The sequence below is a fragment of the Equus quagga genome, chromosome 12 (genome assembly GCF_021613505.1).
Source record: "Equus quagga isolate Etosha38 chromosome 12, UCLA_HA_Equagga_1.0, whole genome shotgun sequence".
Classification (NCBI taxonomy): Eukaryota; Metazoa; Chordata; class Mammalia; order Perissodactyla; family Equidae; genus Equus; species Equus quagga.
In genome coordinates this window covers 36,401,471-36,420,989 of record NC_060278.1, presented here as the reverse complement: position 1 = coordinate 36,420,989, position 19,519 = coordinate 36,401,471, and the positions used below count along the sequence as shown (strand labels likewise).

At 40.0% G+C, this 19,519-nt stretch overlaps 1 protein-coding gene across 1 annotated transcript in view; it reads left to right on the top strand.

The window, feature by feature from the left end:
- Nucleotides 1–19,519, top strand: part of FMN2 (formin 2) — a 343,222-nt gene that overhangs the window by 305,743 nt on the left and 17,960 nt on the right. Inside the window, exon 16 of the mRNA XM_046679366.1 lies at nucleotides 5,063–5,212. Coding sequence (XP_046535322.1) covers nucleotides 5,063–5,212 — 150 coding nt within the window. The remainder of the gene's footprint in view (nucleotides 1–5,062; nucleotides 5,213–19,519) is intronic.

Here is a 19,519-nt window from a genome sequence, read left to right as displayed (position 1 = left end):
TGGTATGTTTCATTCGTCTCTCAAGCCATTATTTTGCTCATAGTTTCTTTTTTCTTTTAATCATTTCGTTTAGGACTCAATCACAGTCTTCTTTCTTCCTTCTTTTCATCTCCTTTCTGATTCTTCTTTCCCATTCTCCTCTTTTTGTCTTTTTCTATTTTTCTTCTTTTGTTTTTACTTTGTTAATTGAGGTATAATTTATAGAATAAAAAGTACAAACAAGTTCAGTGAGCAACTACCATCAAAGATGATTTAAAAGTGTTATTACCTCAGTCTATTTACCCAACACCTCTCTGAAGAGGCAATCCTTATTTTGATTTCTGTCGACATAGATTAATTTTGTATATACTTTGACTTCATATAAATGGAATTTTTGGCATGAATAATTTTGAGTATGATGCTAGCTGTAGGTTTTTCACAGATGGCGTATACCTAATTGTGTAAGTTTACTTTTATTCCTAGCTTACAGAGAGTTTTTCCTTTTGTAGTAATGAATTGGTGTTGAATTTTTTCAAGTTCTTTTTCTGAATTTATTAACATGATCATATGATTTTTCTTCTTTTCTCTGTCCATGTGGCAAATTACACTGATTGGTTTTCAAATGTTAAAACAACTTTGTATTATTGGGATATGTATCAGTTGTTCTTGATGTAGTATTCATGTTAGGAATTACATTCAATTTGTTAATGTTTTACTAAGGATTTTTTAATCTATGTTCTTGAGGAATATTGGCCTATAAAAGTGTTTCTTTTCTTTTCTTTTCTTTTCTTTTTTTTTTGGAGGAAGATTAGCCCTGAGCTAACTACTGCCAATCCTCCTCTTTTTGCTGAGGAAGACTGGCCCTGAGCTAACATTCATGCCCGTCTTCCTCTACTTTATACGTGGGACACCTACCACAGCATGGCTTTGTCTGCACCTGGGATCTCAACTGGCAAACCCCGGGCCACTGAGACGTGGAACATGCGCACTTAACTGCTGCACCACTGGGCTGGCCCACTCTTTTTTTCTTTCATAATATGTTTTTCAGTTTGTGGTATCAACATTAGAATAATACTGGCCTCATGAAATGAGTTGGGAAGTGTGCCCTTGTTCTGTTTTCTGAAAGAGTTAATGTCAAATTGGCATTATTTCTTCATCGAATGTTTGTCAATTCATCTTTGAAATAATTTGGTCTAGAATTATTTGGGAAGGGATGCTTTTGATTACAAGTTTAACAAAAAAAATTATTTAATGAAATAACTATTAAAAATTGAAAATAATTTCAAATTCTTAAATAGATATATGGCTATTTATATTTTCTATTTCTTCTTTTGTTGGTTTTAGAAAGTTTTGTTGTTTACAGAATTTGTCCATGTCATCTAAAATGTCAAATCTAGTGGCATGAAATTGTTTATAATATCTCATATTGTACTTCTGAGGCCTCTGTGATCTGTAATGATGACCCTACTCTCATCTATGGTATTGGTAATTTGTATTTTCTCTCTTTAATTAAATTAGTTTTGGTAGGGCTATATCAGTTTTATTAAATTTTTCAGTAAAATAACTTGTGACCTTGCTGATTTTCTATGAGATTTATTTTTTATTTCTTTTTTGTGTGTGTGCTCTTTTTATTATTTCCATTCCTTGCTTAGTTGAGTTTAATTTGTTCTTTAGCTTCTTGAGTTAGAGGCCTTCATCAATGAATTTACACCTTTATTTTTCTAATATGGTCATTTTTAAAGCTCTAAATTTTTCTCTAAGTACTGCTTTATTTGCTTCCACCTGGGTTTTGTGTTGCTTCTACCTGGGTTTTGTGTTGTCAGTGGTGTGTTCCACCTGCTTGCATTTTGAAGTCTGTGGGATGTTTGCCACAGTGCTTTTGTAGATGTTTTCCTGTGAGCTTTGATTCTAATATCTTAGTTGCTCTCTCTGTTTCCGTGCGGGAATTCAGGGAAATTCCAAAATAATTCTGCTGCTGCAGCCATCTCTGCAGAACTCTGTGGCTACTCTTGATTCCATTGCAGAGCGGTATATTTGGACTATCTGATGTTTGTAGTAAAAGAAGTGTGGTGCTGATCTTTTCCAAAAAGGACCATTTAAGAATCCAGATTAGAGGGTTCTTGATTGTTTGGTGACCTCAGGAGTTGTCTCTTCTTGTGATTACTGCATTTTCTTAGTCTCATAGCGGCAGTTCTTCTCACTGCTGGCTCTTGGTGTGCCAGGGTCATTTCGAGAGAGTCTCACAGAACAGACTGTGTAGTGAGGAAGGTCCCAGATGAGACATCTATTCTGTTTAGCGATCCTGCATTGCTGTCCAGTGGATGGCAGCCTCCTGATTTTGGATTTAGATAAAGGGAACAATTCAGAAAGGATGGAACCTCGCCCTACCACCCACACCTTAAATGGGTATCTTTCAGGTCATATAAGCTTGAATTAGCTGAATGCCTAACGCTGGGCGGGATTATATAACCAAAAATCCCACTGGAATACCAAGCACCTTGATAACCTGTAGAAATTACTGCCCTCGTTTTTGCTTGGTTATTTGTGAAAAGTGCTTACACTGTCCTCTGGGAATGGGGTGGTTGAACGCAGTTGGGACAGCACTCATGGTCCTCACATGATTCTTTACTCTCTGTGTCACACTCTGAGGTGACACTTCTTCTTTCACCAGGGCCACTTTCAAAGAAACGGCTGCAGACGTAGGTTCACTTTATCTTCATGACATCCTTGAAAAGTAGGCACAGAGTCTACTTTACAGATGAAGAAACTGAAGCGCAAAAGTTGTTGCCTTTTTAAAGCTCCATGGGAAATTCATGACAAAGCCAAGGGGAAATTAGTCAATCATTAGAATAATTATTACTATGATTGGAAGCCTCTATGCATGCCAGTAACTCAAAATATATACAAGGAACATGATCACATGAGTGTCTATTAATAAATCAGCCCTAACTGAATTAGTTACAATTTAGAGATAACTTTTAGGAAATGTATATTTACATTTCCTTAATATGCAACATACAATATATGTAATGTAAAACAATATGCAATGTAAGATAAATTTGTCTTGTGTTAAAGCATTCAACAAACACTGGAAATTCATTTTTTCCATCGGACTTCAAAACAATTGTTGATAATACTTTCTGTTTCATGGGTGAAAAAGCAGAGTGACAATGATGTTAAATGGTTTCCTCTTATAGCTAGTCAGACAGTCAGGATTCAATACCGTATGTCTTCTCATTCTAAATCCTATATTCTTTCCTTTATACCATGCAGCCTTGTGATGGAACTTTCAAAATGTTGTAAGATGGCTGAATGGTTGAACCAGCTATTATAATTTAGATATGTCTGCCCAAACAGACTGGCTTGGTCTCTAATAATCAATTTTATGATGCATAACTACTAGAGAAATGATGAAAAAGAGTAAATGGATAGTCAAAGGATTTGAGACCTAATTTCAGCCATATAGGTCATACACAGTCTTTAGACATATAAGGAGAAAGACCCATTTTCCCAGGAGGGAAGTATGCATATACTTTATCCATTTTAATAAAATATGACCCAGATGTGTCGTAGACTATTTATTCTCTCTGCCATCTGCCCTCCTGGCAGTCTTCACACCATCGACACATTCTGTGAACGCATTCTAATGTCGTTACCGTAGCTCGTGGAAGCCAAATTCTCACATACCATAACCACTTCACAGCCAGACTCTTTCTCAGGATTAGTTGACTCTATTGTGTCATTTTTCCTACTAGGCTAACTAGGGAGAAATAGAACCACACATTTGATCAAGTCAGTGCTGTCATCTCTCCTCAGAATCTAAAGGCTGGTGTCCCTAGGAATCTTACTGCTCAGACATAGCCATAAGGCAAGTTTAAAACAGAGCGGACTAGCCACACATTGGTAACCCTCAGTCAGGGGTGGCTGTGAACTTTTGATTTTGTGTGTAATGCCCAGTCTTCTTTACCTTCTGAGCAAATTTACCTTGCACATTTCATGTTTTAAATGCTCATCTCAAGGTGATCTCTTTCATATTATGTTTTCATAGTAGGGATTTGAAATCAGCTATAGGACAAGCTGAATACATACACAGATATGTGTTAGTGTATGTATGTATGTACTCATAGTTTTAATCAGACAGCACAATATGCAATCTCAAGTCGCCTTAGAAATGTTTACTTCAGGGCAAATCAAACTTGAGCTTTGTGTGGCGGAAACAGTGCTGGCCCAAGGCCAAAGTGGGAAAAAACAGCAAGCAGGGCAGAGGTTATTGGCATGCTCTTCCAGTTTGCAGCAACTCTCGCCACGCTCTGACTAGCTGCCCAGGGTCCTTCACCATGGTATTATCAGCTCTGTTGGCCTCTGTGCTTTTCAGGGCCTTGTTCATGGGAATGGGGCATTTTTGTTAAGTCATAAATCTACCATCTACTAGTTTATGTTCTTTATCAAATAACCCTTTTGAAACTCGCCTGAGTTTCGTGCATGCATGTTGCATGCAGTCGAAATAGGAAGCATCTTCTGAAGACCGACGCTATCAGTATACTTCCACAGTACTGGCTGCCATATTGGTATCCACTCAATGGCATTGCCGTGATCTCTGCAGGGAGACTTTGTCGGCATCTCCTGGGACTTTTGCTTTTTCCCCCCCAGCAATGTAGCAAGCCAAATAGTATATAAGCAATATAGTATACATATAATACGTATTAGTTTTGAGGCACATGGCTGATAATTTATTTGTTTAGAGTATAGAAAGAAAGTATAGACCCACCACTTCCAGTATGTCCCACCTTGACTACAGGTTCGTTTCTGAACTATGTAGGACACACAGTGATTAATTTTGAAAATGGAATTGGACTAGGGATAGTCATCAGTATGTGGAGGATTCTTGGCAGCTCCTAGTACCTGTATCCAAAACTCTAACACGAAGCCGTAAGAGAACTACTGTTGGTGCCTAAAGAGTTCGAGTCCTCTTGGTAATAATAACTGTACATGAATGAAATCAACATTTGGATGGCAAAAGAATATCCCATATTGGAAAGTAATCATAGCTTTTATGCTCTTGTGTGTGTGTGTGCTTTGACAGCTTTTTGGAGACTACAGCCTATTTCTTCATGAAACCAAAAATTGGAGAGAAGGAGGTGTCCCCAAATGTTTTCTTCAGTATCTGGCATGAATTCAGCTCTGACTTTAAAGATTTTTGGAAGAAAGAGAACAAACTTATTCTACAAGAGAGGTAGGTTTTTTTTCATTTGCACAATGACATTTTAAAACTGGTGTTTTATTGGGTGTGACATCACTGGAGGTGCCAATTTTTATAGCCTGAATGAGAAATTAGATAGCCCTCAACCTTGGGGTATCAAGTCTAAGAGGGTGCTGAGATTTGGCAAAATCTGGAGTTTGAGTAGCAGAGTGGGCACAGAGGCTGTGATGCTCAGAGAATAGCTGGGGTCCTAGTTGGCCAGGACTAGTCTTCTGTGGTGAGGAGCAACTTCTGTGATGAGGAAAACACACAGAAGCAGACCTTGGAGGAGGAGTGGAACAACCCTGCTGAGATGATAAACCCACTCACCTCAAAGGACAGATAGCAAAGACTATATATAAAGGTAAGATGAATTGTTTTTGGTTTTGTTTTATTTTGTTTTGTTTTTGCTAAATTCGTGGGATATTGTCAAAATTTCACTGTTCGTATCAAAATTTCTCCCAGATGTCACCAAGAAACAGGTGATTGATATTTTTTAAAAGATCTTTCAAGATTTTTGTAGAGTTACATCACATTCCCTAAGGGAAATCTTTTCAGGAATGAAGGGAAATTTCTCCTTTTAAGTATGTGAAATTAAGTCTCTGTCACTGTGATGATAAAATTCCATAGAGGTGTATTAAATGTTAATTCAGGAAGAAAGCTAGCCCTCCCAGGACAGCATCCCCAAATAGCTGGGTCTAGTGGGAGAATGAAAAAGAAACATAATCTACACTGTAAACCAAACCCTAATACTGAACCAATTAGTATACTTTCCAACATCCTCTCAATAACAATGACTTGACTTTAGATCTTTAGGAAGCTTACATCTTCAGGGACTTTGTTCATCACACCAAAAGATTCCACAATTTTCTGCTATTGTCTTCATTTTGGTCTTGCTTACATACAAAACCATGATGGTTCACCTAGTTTTCATTTGTAAGTAGATTCTGCTACATCCTTAAATCAGATGAAATTAATTACTAGCATTTATTGAGCATGTAGACGATGCCAGATTTGTGCTAACTCATGTAAGTAATTACTTAGGTTCCATAGCTTTATCAGAGAAGAAACTATGCTCAGTGAATAGTAGATGGAAAAAGAGAGCGGTTTGAACAGAAGGAAAACACTTAAAACATCCACTCTGAAGATAATGAGCTTATTCTACTTCAAAATGCATCATTAGGGGTTAAAAGATCTGATTTTAGTCAAAAGTCATGCAGGTAACATAGGAGAGAGAATTGCTGAAAAACAAGCATGTTTGAATCATCGTTCATTGCCTTCAGACTTAGCTATGTGTTAGCAGTTTTTTTTACCAAGCAAGGCTTGCTCAGTCAGTCTGGAAAACTGTAAAGAGGAAAGTTTTTTTTAACCTTGCACATCACATCCAACTTCCCTTGGTGTCCCTCACTGGTTCCCCAGAGGCCTCCTTTCATCTCTAGTCTAAACCTGTTTCCCTGGAAAAGGACCTGAAACTCAGATAGACTAAGCACAAAACTGAAAGGTTGGTGTTACCCCTGGCACCGTCACTGCCTGGTAGCCGGGATTAGAGTCCTACGGGGGGGTGGAAGTGGTGGGATTTAGGCATCAACATGACAGGACTGATGAAGCTGTGCTTTGGGTGGAGCTTTTCTGATAGGACATCAAGTCAGCAGGTGAATTGCAGCAGCAGGCCGGCCTGGTCCAATGATGGTGCCTCTGGAGGCTCTGGGACGAGAGCGTAGGTGGACGCTGTCATTGTAGCTCTCCTTTACCACGTACCTGAGCTGGTGAGGCGCCATCTTGGAGGAAGTGTGGAGACTAAGCCAGGTGTCCAGCTCCCTCATCACACTCCCAGCCCTCATCCAGCCTGTGCCCCGTGAGAGAGAGTTGTGTTTCCAGGGAACGCTATCAATAACAACCCACTATTTTATGATATTTTATGCATTTGACAGGACCAGAACTAGCTTTTCTTCACTCTCTAAGTTTCTCATAAAGTCAACCAGATCCTTTTTTCAGACTGCATCCTGTGCTGGTCATGACCTAGAAATACACTATGGGCTTTTTGACTCACACTTGGTGACTTTACTTTCATTTTGGCAGTGTTGTGAATTGGCAGATTACGAGTGCTCTTCACTGCAGACTTCTCATTTTTCTAAATCATTTGCTTTTAATAAAGGGCTAAGGAGGAACACGTGGCAGGTGAGAGAGTGCTTCTTTGCCCTTTGACTTCCGAAATATATTACGTCTCTTGGCAGGTAGGCTGCTTTGAAAAGCAAGACCATTTCTGCAAATTGTTTGTAGCAAAACTTTGTCTCTGTCCTTAGTGCAGGATCAGCCACACAATTTAAAAGAAAAAGTGCAAAATGAACATGTGGGGCCTCTTGTTTAAAAATCATTAACTTCAAGACAGCAAATTGTCAAACCAAGCGCAGAGCCTTCTGGGAGCTGGGCTCTGTGTGACTCTCAAATGCACACCCAGGACGCCGGCCTCACCGTGGTGTAAGGTTTATATCATATTTTCTGTGGTTCAATGGAAGGGTATTTCAGGAATGCTTTGATTGCCCTCCAACAGCGATAGGAAGCAGAGATGTGGTCAGTTAAGGGTGGAAAACCTCTGGTACAGTGGATGTCAGTGTGAGCAGAGCCTCAGGTAGCGCTCCAGATGCTTAAAATGGGATGCTATTCCCAGCCTGGTTGTTTCCTCCTCTATATTCCTGTAATATTTGTTATCTGCGTATTATGTTTAATGGTTGATCCTATACTGCCTAATGATATGTCTGTTTTTATTTTATACTATAACTTTTTTTGATGTTTGCATTTTAGTCTTTGTTTCCCAATGAGATGTTTTGTGTGTTCATTTCTAGTACAGCTCTCACTGTGTCTTTCCCTTCTTAGTGTCTCCATAAATATTTGCCAATTTGACTCATTACATCATTGTATTTAACACGGATGTGGAAATGAGAACTTAGCCTAGTAAAGTAATGAACATGTTTTCTTACATAAGCTTATTATCATAGGTAATAAAAACCCCGCTCCAAATACTTGAAGCAAAGAGAGAGACTTTGTTTGTTTAGACAAGTCAAAACACAAAAGGGCAGGGATGGGACTTGCCTGTGGCTTTCTGCCTGAATGCAGAAATTCTAACCACAGGCCATGAGGGGTTAGTTAGGTGTGTCTGTACCTCTCTCTCCCACTGTCTGTCTTTTTAAACGTCCTCTCTCCTCCTCCTCCTCCTCCTTCTTGCTCTTCTCTCTCTCTCATCCTCAGTCTCTCACTCTCTTTCCCTCTCTCCCTCTCTCTCCCTCTTTCGTCTCCCTCCCACTCCCACCCACCTTGTGGTTTAACCTAATTTCCAAGCCAGGCTTTTTCTTTAAGGTTGGACCCATGGCCATCAGTCACAATCATGATTTACATTCTCACATCCAGGAGGAGAGAGTACTCTCCACCATTTAGAAAAATCCCAGTGAAGAATTCCAGATGAGTCATGTCCGTCTCTGGATCAGCCACTGTGGTCAGAGGCATGGGGTGCCCTGGTTTGCTCAGTGTTCACGCCCCGAAGCCTGCAGTCAGAGAGGAGGACTCCCATGACTGACATTTCCCTTCAGAACAGTAGCGTTGGAGTTAAGAGAGAGCACGTTCCCCAAAAAGCAAACAGAAACATACCACCCCCAATTTATTAAGCCTTTAAAAATAGCCTGTGTGATTAGCAGAATGTCTTAGCATGGTAGAAATAACCCAAAAGATGGTTTAATGGTGCAGATGAATTTTTCCTTTCTGATGAAGTTTTCCTTGCTCTAATTTGGAATTTATCCTTATCCCATTATTTCTAACTGGTATCTGATTATAGAGTGGTAGTAACTTTGTATTTTTTGGCTTTGTTCTGAGGACTCGTATGATTTAGTAGATGTTTTTCCTGAAATGCTGGATTTCTACACATCTGTGTGGAATAGATCTGCTGTCTTTCTAACCAGTGTGGTTTGGAAAATGTGAGGATTTTTGAGTTGGCTCTGCCGCTTACTAGCTCTCGGGTCATAGAAAGTCACGTGTCCTTCAAGAGCCACAGTTTCCTAACCTGCAGAGTGGAAGTGGTAATACCTGTGCAGACTAAAGGAGATATTGAGACTAGAGTATGAAGTACAGTGTCTACATGCTACATGCTTAGTGGCCGTTTCTCCATCATTTGATATAAATGATATCTTGATCATGACTATCTGTCAGGTGATAAAACATATTGCTAAGGCATATTAAGCATCTTAAGAACATAGTATGTAGATACAAGGCATTATTGTGACTCAGTTACTTAATTGGTTATGTGAAATTTCTTGGTTCTGAGTCTGAGGATGAACTTTTGTTTGAGAATGTTCAGCAGCCTATCCCTTCAAATTTACATTATACTATACAAAGGAACTCCTGTTTCAATGCTTTAAACAACCAACCCATTGGTTTTGTGACAAGTCAGAAAAAATGTTTTTTTTGTATATTTGCAACTAGGCATATACGATTGTAAATAAGAAATCGTTCTCTAAAACAAAGTTTAGGCTTGTCATCACTGAGCAACACAAAATATATGAAAAAGAATTTTTTAAAAAATTTAGCTTGATTATATCCAGAAGAGGGGAGATAAACTAACATTTCTCTTGCCAAGCATTTCTGACAAGGTCTCACAGAACACAGTTTTAATATGTAAGGAAATGGGCAATCCTCATCTCTTGTTTTTCAGGAAGACATTAGCATCAGTGTCTCCTCACTGCTAATGAGGCCCTGTGGAGCTAGGACAGCAGAGCTGTGTTAATTAGAGGAAAGAAGTACGGATTAATTGAGAGAACATACCCTGATGAAGGGACCGTGGTCCTGGGAGGGAGAGCCATGTGCCTGCAGCAACTTCACTTCTCACTTTCGCTCTGCTGCAAGCTGAACTCAGTTTTCAGGCAGAGTCTTCAGCTGTATAACTATGTGCAGTTATCTGTGATTGTTCTCTGATTCCATTTTGAGATTTTACTGGGCACAGGACACATTAAGGCCCATTTGCTGAAGGTTCTATCTTCCTTGAGCTAACAGTGTAGCACTGGTGTGGCAGGAGAAACCAGGGGTGGGAGGGGGATGAGTGCTGTCCAGAGCACTTTGACAGGGAGCCTGCAGTGGGAGTAGGATTTTCACAGGGAATCCCGGGAGGTAAGGGCCTTCTCGACAAGAAAATGTGCCTCTGGCATCCAGGCCTTAAACACCATAGTGTGTAGCCATAGCCTATCGTGATTTCAGTTTGAGTTGGTGTAAGACATTTTAACTTAATAAATCAGTTGTGACGTTAGTAAGGGTTATGTTTAAACTGTTGTCTAACTTAATTTACTGGTGTATTTTACTCTTAGACAGGTAGTCTTTGATGAACCAGGAGAAGGGATAGCTGCTCCTCTAATTGCACAAGCATGTGGCAGTCAAGTCTGGTTTCAGCCCAGCTGAATCTGTAATTAGAGGAAAAGGACTTGAATGCTTGGCCTTAGAAGGCTATGCATTAAATTGGAGAGCACCTCATGCCATGTTAACATTCCCGTTTCCATAATTTGTATCCAAGTGACCTGTATGTTCAGGTTTAAGTATGATGTTATTGGAGTAGAAGGAAGCAACCACTTTCAAAGCAATTGAAAACAAATCTAAAGAATAGAGCTAAGGAAAGAAAGTTTACTATTATCTAATAATATGTTTGTTGAATACCTAAGTGAAATTGCCTCTTGGGCTGCTATTTAGCAGTGTTGCATTGCAACAATAAATGAATTTGGCCAACCATTTCCCCCTTTGATTCAGGCATCAATGTTTAGAGAAACAACCCATAAAGAAATCCTAGTTCTGACCTCCTAAGGCTGAAGCTTTGGCAAGACAGTTGACAGACAAGATAGTCAGAATAATGGCTAATGGAGCCTGAGAATATGTAGGAAATATCTGCAGTCATTAAAGAAGTAATTAATATACATTAAGGCATAATAGGTAATTCATTTATTTATTAGTTCAGTCAACAATTATTTATGCCCTGCTGTGTGCTAGGCAAATTTCCTGCCATGTGAATGTTACCCTCTAGCGAGAGAAGCAGACAATAACAAAGTCAACACATTTTTAAATTATAGGTTGAAATTAGTACTACAAGGAAAATAAACAGTGAACCGTTTTTGCAGAATAAAAAGCAGAAGAGCTTCATATAGAAAGTGTAGTCAGAGGATGCCTTTCTGAAAAGGCACCATTGATGTTGACACGTAAATAATGTGAGGGAGCAGCCATGTGAAGGGGCAAGGGTGGGGGGGGGGGCAACATGGTATGTGAGCCTGCCAGGCAGAGATGTAGGAAGTTCAAGACAACAAGGCAGAAAAGACCGACTATACTCCAAGAAAGATGAAGATCATAAGATGAATTTGACGAAATAGGCAGGGGCCTGGCCATTCAGGCCCTTGTAGGTCATGGTGAGAGGTTGACTTTTATTGTGCATGCAATAGGAAGTCATCCGAGGGGTTTTTAAAAAGGGAATAGCCTGATATGATTCATGAAACGAAAAGATCACTGAGTCGGTGGGTAGTAAATTAGACAATGGTACTGAGAAACAAGTTAGGAAGTTGCTGTAGTGGCCCAGGTGAAAGATGTGATGCTCTGGACTGGGGTGAAGGCAAGAGAGATGAGGTGTTGGATATAAACTTTCGTTGGATACCTACACAAACTTGCCATCCACAGGTTCCTCGCTGGACCAGTTTTGGAGGTCAGAAAATTCTGTCTCAGTTCAGATACTGACAAGCTTAGGTTAACCAAGATGTTAGAGATCAGGAAAGCAAAATTCCCCTTTCTTCTCCTAAAATGATTACAAAAAGTCAGGGTTAGAGAAAGATCTGAAACCCTGGATATTAGGAAATTCACTTCCTACAACTTAGTTGTCCAAAAATGATGTAAAATCCTGAAGAGAAGACCAGATGGGAAAGATCTTTGCATCTCCTCCTTTATCTTGCTGTGTTCTAAGAGATGTTTTTTAAACTTTGGAAAATCCTTCCTCAAAAGCCTTATGTTCAAAAATGGAAGAAACTCACCCTTAGAGGTTCCAGTTTGAGCCCCCCAACAGAGAATCAAGACCAAGAGCCAAGAAAATAGCTTGTCCAAAGATATTTTTGCTTTGAAAAGAATTTAAACATTCTTACACCTTCTGGTGAGTTGATAGAGCCTTATAAAGGTATCTGAGCAATTATTAATGTCCCTTGAGCATTTGCTAAAAATATTTTTTGATGTCTTAGCAAAGTTTGTAGTAAAACCATCTTGGATCAAAATACGCTTCATGGAGTAAGGATATTTAAAATTAGCCACTAAAAATAACATCATGTAGCTTCTATGGGCTGAAAACAAGTTCCTATAAAAGCTGTTCCTTCGCAAGCAAGATGTTATTTTTAAGGGGTCATTTTAAGTTTCTTTGCGGTTTTCTCAAACCGTGTAATGGTTGTAATCTGCTCGAGGAGGAGGACCAGATCCGTTCAATTTGTATAATGTCAAATTAACAAATTCTTAGGTTTGTGTGGACTTCGGCTGGAGCCTGGATTTTTCAGAGAGTGGAAAATGTGAGCTGTCAGGGGCTCCCCACAGTTCGTCCCCCTGTGATATCCTCCATGCTGACTCTGAGGCGTCCCACAGCAGGGAATGCTTCCTCCAGCTCTGATGCAGGATTCCACTCGCAGACACCACCCGTGTTCCCCTTCGCGGGAGTGAAGCTTTAGAGAAATGCAAAATGTTTCTTCTGCACTTAAAAGTTTGGGATCTCAGGGTAAATAATGGCTAATCAGAGACTAGTCACGGAGATAAGGAGGGAAGAGATGGTCTCTGCAGTGTTTTAGGTGTTGGTCTTTACAACAGGTTTGGAGCCGGTGGCAAATGCTAGACCAATGCTGGTTGTTTTATTTGACAAACAGCAGTTAGCTCACTTGGTTTTGCCTGCTGAAGTCTGATTAAGATTTAGAAGCAACCGTGGTAAGGCATCAAACTCAATTTGTGAAAGCACCTGCTAAGTGTGTATGGGTACTGGAGGACGGGGTGCGGAGGGAACCAAGAATAGAGATCAGTATGGAGGCATTTTAAGAATGTATATTTCAATAAAGGACATAAAAAGAAAATAAGGGAATATTCATATGTCTGGTGAGGCTGCCGGGGAATGGTTTTAAGAAAGAAAGTAGAATGGCTAATCAGCACATGAAAAGATGCGCCATCATTAGCCTTCACGAAAACGCCAGTCAAAACCACAGTGAGATACACTATGTGCCTGCTAGGATGGCTGTAATCCAAGAAACAGACAAGACCAAGTGCAGTGGGGGGAAATGAGGAGACTGTGTGGAGCCCTCACACACTGCTGGCGGGAATGTAAAATAGTGCGGCCACTTTGAAAAACAGGCATTTCCTCAAAGGGGTAAACCTAGAGTTACCATGGAACTCAAGCAGCTCCCTCCTGAGTGTGTACTGAAGTGAGCACGTGCATCCACACACACACTTGTACATGTGTGTTCATAGCAGCATTCTCCATACTATCCAAAAAGTGCTAACAACCCAAATGTCCATCCACTGATAAATGGATAAATAAAATGTGGTGTATCCATACAATGGAATGTTATTTGGCAATAAAAAGAAATGAGGCATTGATATATGCTGTAATGTGCATGAACCTTGAAAATATTATGCTAAGTGAATGAAGACAGTCACCAAAAAATACATATTGCATGATGTAATTTATGTGAAATTTCCAGAATTGGCAAAAAATATAGGCTCTGATAGTGGATCACCCCTTGTCAGCAGTTGGAGGGAGAGAGGAATGGGGAGTGACTGCTCATGACATTTCTTTTCAGGGATAGGGAATGTCCTAAAATTAGATGGTTGCACAACCCTGTGAAAATACTAAAAAACATTGAATTGTCCACTTGAAATGAGTGAATTTTATAGTATGTGAATGCTATCTCAGTAAAGCTGTTTGTAAAAAAAGAAAGCTGAATTCTCACATCAGAGTTCTAAGCATAACGGTGGACCACAATTGAATGCACTGACCCCCTTCAGTGATCTCTTTCGATTGTTCATGGTTTTGAAATCCTCCATTTGTCCCCTCGTCTTCCTTCCTGATACACTCCTGGCCATTTCCCCTGTGCCCAGAGAGTTCTGTATGGACTCAAGGAAAGAAAATCTTTTAACTACTAATGTGAATATTAGCTAAGTCAAAATTTGGGAGATAAATCTGCTGGCAAAAACTGTAAAAAAAATCGCACAACTCATTCCAAAATTCAGTCTCCATCGATTTAGATAATTGGTAATTTATTAGCTTGGCCCTGTAGTGATGAAATGAGCCAGTGCTTTCCCTATGTAAACCTATTTCAGGAAATCATAAGTCATGTTAAAAATATACACACACATAATAGGTCTTGTGTGTATTCTGAAATTATTCATCTCTTGCAAATAAACTTTTTTCCAATCCAATTTCCATAGGAGGAGTCAGATTGTCCAAGCTTTCTTAATCTGTATTTCTAATGGGGGAAGAGATAAATCCTTCAGAAAAAAAGAGTGGATACAATCATGGTTAAAATAAATAAAAATAAAAGGGAAAGAAATGCGTCTGCAGGTGCTTTGGGGTAGAGCCTCGTGTCTTTCCTTTCTGTGGAGTTCACCCTCTGCCATCTCCCCGCAACGTCTCCACCTGGGTTTGCTGGCCCCAGCTCTTCCTTGGCTTTTCGGGTGCTCAGTCAGCACCGCCCTCCACGGGCCTCCTGACCAAGTTGCTGCTCGGGGTTTTTCCTTCTGCTTATCGTAAATGGTTGGGCCTAGAAACTTGACCCTTGGGCGGCTGCTAGGTCACAAGAGGAATTTTGAGCCCATGGAAAGGAGACGCGCTTGAGGCAGACAGTATAGAGACAGACTTTATATACGGTGCTTCCCAGTGAGTGGGCACTCAGTGGAGATTCACCATGTTGATGCTGAAGAACTGGTTAAGGAATCACAGTGTGGTCTTGGATATTGGCATTTCTAATCAATTCCAGCGTCCATCACTTGAATGACCATCATGGCAAATTTGTATCCTGTAGCTTGGGTTCGTTGGTTTATGTAGAAAGCTGTTATTTACAGTTTGTTCCTCCTTTAAAGGATCTTTAAATTGTCGTCGTCATCGCTGTCATCCTCTTTATTTAAACTACTATTATATATACATAATATTTTTTTGCTTTTTTTTTTTTTGAGGAAGATTAGCCCTGAGCTAACATCTGCTGTCAATCCTCCTCTTCTTGTTGAGGAGGACTGGCCCTGAGCTAACATCCATGCCCATCTTCCTCTACTTTATATGTGGAATGCCTACCACAGCATGGCTTTTGCCAAGCGGTGCCATTCCGCACGCGGGATCGGGATGGGTGAACCCTGGGCCGCCGAGAAGCAGAACATGCGAACTTAACCACTGCACCACTGGGCCAGCCCCTACATAATATTTCTTATATGTATATTATAATTTCTTATCAAATTCAAATTCTAATACTCTTGGAGTTTTAGGAGCTATGATTTTGCAATTTTTAAGAATAATTATATTGCAGAGCCAAAAAAAAGAAAATCGCATTATACCTATAATAATTCCTAAAATGGTGTGACTTTGTTTTTTGCAATTTAGACTTTCTAACTATAATATTATTAACATATAGATTATAGATACTCCCAGTGGTCTGTCTGCTCAGTCTTTTTGCGTGTTGTCTTATATGAAGCCTGTGAGCATTTTCATTTTATTTTATTTCCTTCCATTTTGATTTATTTTGCTTTTGTTTCCTGAGTAAGATCTGTAATAAAACACTTGAGATCACTGATACTTTGAATGTCTTTCTAAGTTTGAAAAATTTATTTAATCAACTTCATCTGTCACTTTATCTTGTAGAGTGATGTTAAACATTCTCTGAATAATCCATCAGCTTTGTCTCCATCCTCTCCCACGCGGCCCTGGCCGTGTTCCACCTCCGATTGATTATAAAGGTTGCCCCTGCCTTTAGGAAGAGCGGTTGCGCTGGCACCCGCAAGTCACACGCTCTGTCTAGGTGAAAGAAAGTGTTCCTGGCCAACATGTCTCCACAGCTCATTGATCTTTCTCTGGAGAAAGGCTGGTATGTCTCCTTACAGACTCCTTCCTTGAATGATTTAAAACTTGATGCTGAGCTATATAAAGTCCTATTCGGATAGCTGTGCCTCACCGAGGGAGGGTCATGCGGAGGGTGGGGCCACTTCTGCATTTACAAAAAGGGCACACAGTCCTCTCCTTGCGTAAGCTGCATCCACCATTGCATTGTACATGGTTAGCTGATGGTTAGACCTGGCAACATAAAGCTAAAAGGCAGACGAGGAGGAAGGGGCCCTTGTATGAGCGCACAGTCAGGAGGTGGGCCTGTCCGAGTGTTTGGAGACATGCAGATTCAAGCTTTCTGGCTTTTTGTAAGGAAATACTCATTTTCAGAAAGTCCTGGCCTCGAGGAGAACAGAATTCTGGCTGTGTTGGTGGAGACTGTAGCTGTTTTGCTATGAGCAGAATAGACCAGGGTGGTGAGGTCACCACCCTCTTTTCTCGGGCTTCGATGTTCTTGTGCCCCTGGAGTGGTTCTGGAGGTGAGCTGGGACGGGGGCTGATTGCAGGGTGCTCTGGGGGCAGGCCAGCAGTCAGCATTAAGGGCCACCTGCTTGCTCCCTCAGCAGGGCCTGATCCCCTGAGTCCCATTAACCCCAAGGTGACCCTCGTCTCCACCAAATTAGGAGCAGTGGGGCCCCGGAAGAGGACCGTGTGCTTAATTTAGATTCCATCAGGGTCAGCTTCGTGGTAGCTGTACAGAACCCATAACGAGGCACGATACAGTGCTGTGGTTTGTTTTTGTAAATAAACAGCCAATAATCTAAAGTTATATTAATGACTTAGTGTTTTATCTGTATATTTAAGTGCTATTAATAGTCTTCTGTTATTTTATAACATGAGCATCTGAAGTGGGCTGCATTTACCGTCACTTTGAAAAATGATAAAACTTTAAATTAGATCAGATTGTAGAGACATTCACTCTTTTTCGAAAGAGTGGGTAGCTTGGTGATGTGGAAAACACACACATCGGAATCTAGAAGTGAGAGTTTGCCTGTGAGAATCCCTAACCCTCTAAGCTTTCATTTATCAGGAGAGCGTGTCACAGGTCAGCCTCTAACATTTATTGGGGGAGGAAGAGGGAAGGAGGTGGAAGTATTAATCTTTAAGATATTCTAATTATCGCTAAATATTTAGAGAAAACGTATTTTCCCAAAATAAAGCACAACAGAAATAAAAGCATATTCGTGGTAGATCTTAATTTTATGAGATGGAAATATTTTTTAAAGTTAACCTCTTTAGTTCAAATTCCTGTGCCTTAGGGGTGAATATTTTTGGAAAGTTTGATAAAATTTCATTTGGCCACTTTAAAGTTTTCCAAGTGTGTGGGGGAGGTAAATAAGATGAGGAATAATTGGGAAAAAGTCTATTTCATCAGTTAGGAGAATTTGAGATGCTCACAGATAATGCAGAGCTTTCATTTTAAAATCAGTCTAGATGTGGATATTAATGTACTCTTAAACTCGTGCTGTTTTTAGGACAGAAGCAACTCATAATTCTGTGCCTCTGATTAATTTTCTTAATGTTTTCATTTTACAAGTGTGCAATAAAAGCACAGAGTACTGGAGCATGAACTTGAGGCTAGATGGTGTTAATGGCAAATTAGAGAAAAAGGTAGAAAAGCACTTTTTTTCTTTAATATGGACAGACAGACAGTTGGATGGATGGATGGATGGAGAGTTATTGGAAATCATACATAACCATTGAGGGAAAAATACAATCCACGTATGTGAAAGTGTTGTTACTATGAGGAAAGCTTAAATTGGCTCCTCTTCTGCAAGCTCTCTACTTCATCTGTTATTGATAAGGAAAAAGGCAAAGGACTCACAACACACTTTACGCCAGATTATGATCTACTCGTGTGTCTCAAACATTCAGATGAGATTCAGGGACCACACACAACCTCTTGACTTAAGGGAGGCGAGAACATGACCCTCAGAAAGCTGATGGGTTGTGGTGAAAAGGAAAAAATTATGTCAACTTCCATACATATTTTACCATTCATGGGTAGTTATTAAAAACAAGTTTCAGAATGATGCTGATCTGAGAAAAACTAAGAATTAAGGTTCACATCCAAATTCTTAATTATTAGTGGCCATTTTCTATTTTCTGCCTGAGGGTTTAATGAGTTCCCTAACAGGAATAGTGGAGTTCACAGACTTTGGGATCAATTATTATAATACATACAGTTTATTCGTAATTGTATAGTCCAGAGTCATAACCCCTTGTCTACAATTTGGAGATCCCAAAACCTCTGAAGCCAGAAGTTTCTTTATAAGTTTGTGGCAAACTCAACCTACATGAAGCTGTCTACAGTCATTACCATCCCACGTAGAGTGAGTGTTCATACCTTACTGCAGAAATATTAATGTGTTTGGTTACTCCATGCTGTGTCATGCTAGTGTTATATACCATATTTCTGTCTGAAATTAGAAACGTTCTCAATTCTGTAATCCATCTAGCCCCAGGGGTTTTGGGTAAAGGATTATAGAATGAACAGATATCTGGCTGACTGAAGCCTGTGCTCACTGACCCTCTCTAGAACCACACAAAGAAATTCAATCCCCTGTCCATGTAATGGGTCTTCAGATATTCAAGGTTAGCTGTGAAGATGCTGTCAGGTTTTCCATTGTCCTGACATAGTATTCCCAGTTCTTTTAATTGTTCTGGAAACTCTTCGGACTTGTTCTGTTTCGTGTAGCTTCCCGCTCAGCCTGGGCCACGTCCTCTGTTATTTCAGCTATGTTCTTACTGGCGCCATGGTTTCACAACAGATTACACTTCTTAATACTCCTAATATCAGCAAGGCCATACCCTTCACCTTTCTTGCTCTGGAAGAAATTTTCCAAGCTGGACTATTTCAAAATCAGTGTTCCCCAACCTAAAGCAGATTCTCTAAGGAATGGATATCCTGAGACAAGTCCTGGGAACCAAGAAGGGGATGGGAAGTCAAGAATGCTTTTATCCCACGTTTAATTTCTCTTTGTAATTGCTCCCCACAGTGCCTTCTTGCACTTTCTTCCAGCCCCAAAAGCAGTTTCTGCATTCTTCTCTCTGAACTTATGACCTGTCCACGTGCTTTACTGAGGTCATTCAGCAAGTATTTGTTAAGTGGCTACTATATGCCAGGCACTGGAGTTGTGAACAAAACCAAATCCTTGCCCTCTGGAGCTTACATTAAATATGCT